Source organism: Sinocyclocheilus anshuiensis, unplaced genomic scaffold (genome assembly GCF_001515605.1).
Source record: "Sinocyclocheilus anshuiensis isolate Anshui unplaced genomic scaffold, SAMN03320099.WGS_v1.1 scaffold2210, whole genome shotgun sequence".
Lineage (NCBI taxonomy): Eukaryota > Metazoa > Chordata > Actinopteri > Cypriniformes > Cyprinidae > Sinocyclocheilus > Sinocyclocheilus anshuiensis.
The window spans coordinates 144,930-148,151 of NW_015558698.1; the positions used below are offsets into that span (position 1 = coordinate 144,930).

Below are 3,222 nucleotides of genomic sequence, written 5' to 3' on the forward strand. Positions count from 1 at the left end.
TGCTGGATCTACAGAACCTACTCAACAAAGTCATCAATAGCGTCGGCAAGATCGAGCACAGCTTATATCCTTCAGCAGCGGTCAGAGACGTGTGTGTGTGTGTGAGTGAGTGAGTAATAACTCTGGCAGGAACTGTGTTGAAGTCCTTGACGAGCGTCACCTGGAGGTCGTTCCACACGGAGCGTAAGACTGAGCAGGCCACAGGGTTCATTGATGGAGATCTGATCGAGAGCTTCCTGGATCTGGGTCGAGCGAAGATGCAGGAGGTGGTCAGCACTCTGCAGGTGATCATGCGTTCGTGTTTCTTCATGATTCATGCTCTGATGAAGGTTTGCGCTCGCGAATCGTCTGTCGTATCATACGGTGATGAGCGGTTAAAGCTGTGTCTCCAGGCGCTCTTTCTGGAGCCGTGTTTTACTCGTCTGACCCGTCTCTGGCAGGTGTGTTTGGATAGGAAGGGTTCAAAAATGGCTCTGTCCAAAGAGAATATTGAATTATTACCACAATACTGATTTCTCACTAGACATCAAGTCAAATGTTTGGCAAAATCCAACATCTATACGCAAACTGACAGCCAACTGCAATTTTCAGACACCTTTTATTCAGCTCAACTTTCATATAATTGCACGTAAAGGATTGTGGGATATCATAGGGGTGTTCCATGTCATGGCAGTAAAGATAGTGTTTGTGGAAGCTCTGGATTTGAGTTTGAATCGCCTATGACAATCATATATAGGCCTTGATTAGATTTACAGAACATTTGTCGATTAAAATGAATAAGAACAAAGCAGAAAATTCTTCATTTTACAGAAGCAGAGTTGAAAAATCTTGCCCTTATATAAAAGTATGAAAGTTACCCGTCTATAATGCTGTGACCTACGTAATTATGACTCTTAAATATGAACATCTGTACATCAGTGCTGCTCTCATGAATCCATCAGAAGGAGGTGTCAGCAGACAGGAAGTGATGCGATCGCTGGATTCCTTAAGTGTTTTACTGCTGTTGTGCCTCCAGAAACAGGGCTGGAAACCCCGAGCTAAAGATACATGTTCACCAAAGATTGATGTTTTCATTTAAAAGATTATTTAATTGTAATAAAAATACTCCCTTCCCCTGCTACAAAGATGGTTCTGCAGCAGATGCTAATGAGAGAAGCACGCGATGCTGCAGTGTGCTTGTGTAAACTACATCTGTCTTCATTCGCTCGTGTGTGTGTGTGTGTGTGTGTGTGTGTGCTGCAGATGGATGACGGCAGCGGGATGAAGCGCGAGGCGACGGTGGACGAGGTTATTAAAATCGTGGAGGAGCTGACGCGGATCCACTAACCGCGAGCGTCACACATCTGTACATAGCTATACCTGCATCAGAGCGTGTGTTTCACTCCACCTGATGCATAGAGTTCAGTCACGCTCACACACTCTCGTCTTCATGTGCTTGTCCTGAGCCTCCAAATGAAGATTCTGCCAGCACCGATCCGCAATAGCTTTAGTGAAGCGTTTATCAGTGTGGTGTCTCTCTGTTCATTCATTTATTTTAATAAAGTTTCCTTCAGTACTTTGGGCCTGTTGTGTTTTATGAAGTCTGTGTGTGGTCTTTTAATAAGAGCAGCACATTACATGAGAGATGAATGGAGTCATATTATCTCTGACGGTTGCCGCTGCTATTGAACGTGTCTGGATAATGTGCAATAAACCCAGACAGCTCAAATCAGCCGGACTGTACGTTATCCTGTGTATTACATGACTGCTTACTTCATACATAAATCAATGGACATGAAATATTGAGTGCACTATTTTATTATGAGAAGCAAGAGAGTGATATGAGACAAGAAACAGCAGTTTAGCACTCATATCTGTCCTGATCCACGTAATATAATCATAAGTGCGCGCTTGATTGAAAGAATATGAGTCGTTAATACATAAAACAACTTATGGCGCTTGGTGTCAGCTCTTACGAATATTATTCATTTTTATTTTTAAAGCTTTTGTTCATGTTCCAAAATTCCTGACAAACCAGGACTGGTGAAGTGTCCGTCTGTAGATGGTTTGAAGCAGACGAGTTATACTTGACAATCCACAGCCGGGTTTATTTGGGTAACGAGCAGAACACATTTTGTTTCTATCCTCTCTAACCCTTCTGTTTGAGGTTAACGAGTGGAAGAGCTGAATCAGCTGTGTTTAATCAGAGAAATGTGTGCTGTTGGTGGGAAGTTTTAGGCACTGGTTCCTGCTCTGGCAGAACGGTCTCTCATCATGTTTCTGGTCTGTAAATGTTCAGACACTGCAGTAGATACTCAGCAGAATGAAGTTCATCGTCCTGCAGATCACACATGGACACAAATCAGCCTTGATGATGAAAGTGCATGCAGTAATAAAAGCTTCTTTTAGTCATTTCTTGAGTTCGCCTGCCCATCCAGTCCTGATGGTTAATGCGAAACAAACTTGCCTTTCTGTCCTCGATGGAGACTCGAACCCGAGACTCAGCCTGAGCTCCAAGTTCAACCCCCCCATTGCCCTACTGCCTATAGAGGGAGAATAAGAGAAACACAGGAGGAGATGGGGAGGTGGAGGGTCGCAGACGAACTGACTCGGTGCAATGAGAGCTGCTTAGATGCTCATATAGGCTCGTGATGATTAGGTTCCTCCCGTTTGGAGCTTGATTTTGACCCAGTGCATTGAACATCTTGGGTCTTTGAAATCTTGATGGTCTTGGGAAAGATCTGTGTAATTTCTTCAGTTCAGCATGAACCCGCCATGAGGACTGATGATGGATTCCTGTTCTGTCAAGCAAGATGAGGCACAAAACCTCTGATTCCTGCCATCATACACATCATACAAATGTTTTCATCTTGAGCAAGTCTTCTGTAATCGTGCAGATCATCAGTGAGCTTCAGACCAGGTAAATACGTTAATTTCATTACAACGCTGTAAATATCATGCATCATTGCTAAAGAAACTATTTTCCTATAATGTTCAGTTTGTTCATTATGGCTTCCGATGCTCTGATATATGTTTATGCAGTATAGTTTGTATATGACACATATTCATGAGTGGATTCGTGAATGAACATCGTCCACGAGAAACCTTTGAATCAGCTGATTACACTGTGAACAAGAACACACACACACACACTCTCACACTCACACACACACACACACACACACACTCACACACTCACACACACACACACACTCACACACACACACACACTCTCACACACAC

At 43.3% G+C, this 3,222-nt stretch overlaps 1 protein-coding gene across 1 annotated transcript in view; it reads left to right on the forward strand.

The window, feature by feature from the left end:
• Positions 1-1,555, forward strand: part of LOC107681436 (DNA damage-binding protein 1-like) — a 19,785-nt gene extending 18,230 nt beyond the window's left edge. Inside the window, 3 exon segments of the mRNA XM_016477740.1 lie at positions 41-64; positions 161-284; positions 1,243-1,555. Of these exon segments, the coding sequence (XP_016333226.1) occupies positions 41-64; positions 161-284; positions 1,243-1,326 (232 nt within the window). The 3' untranslated portion in view covers positions 1,327-1,555.
• Positions 1,556-3,222: the final 1,667 nt, after the last annotated feature.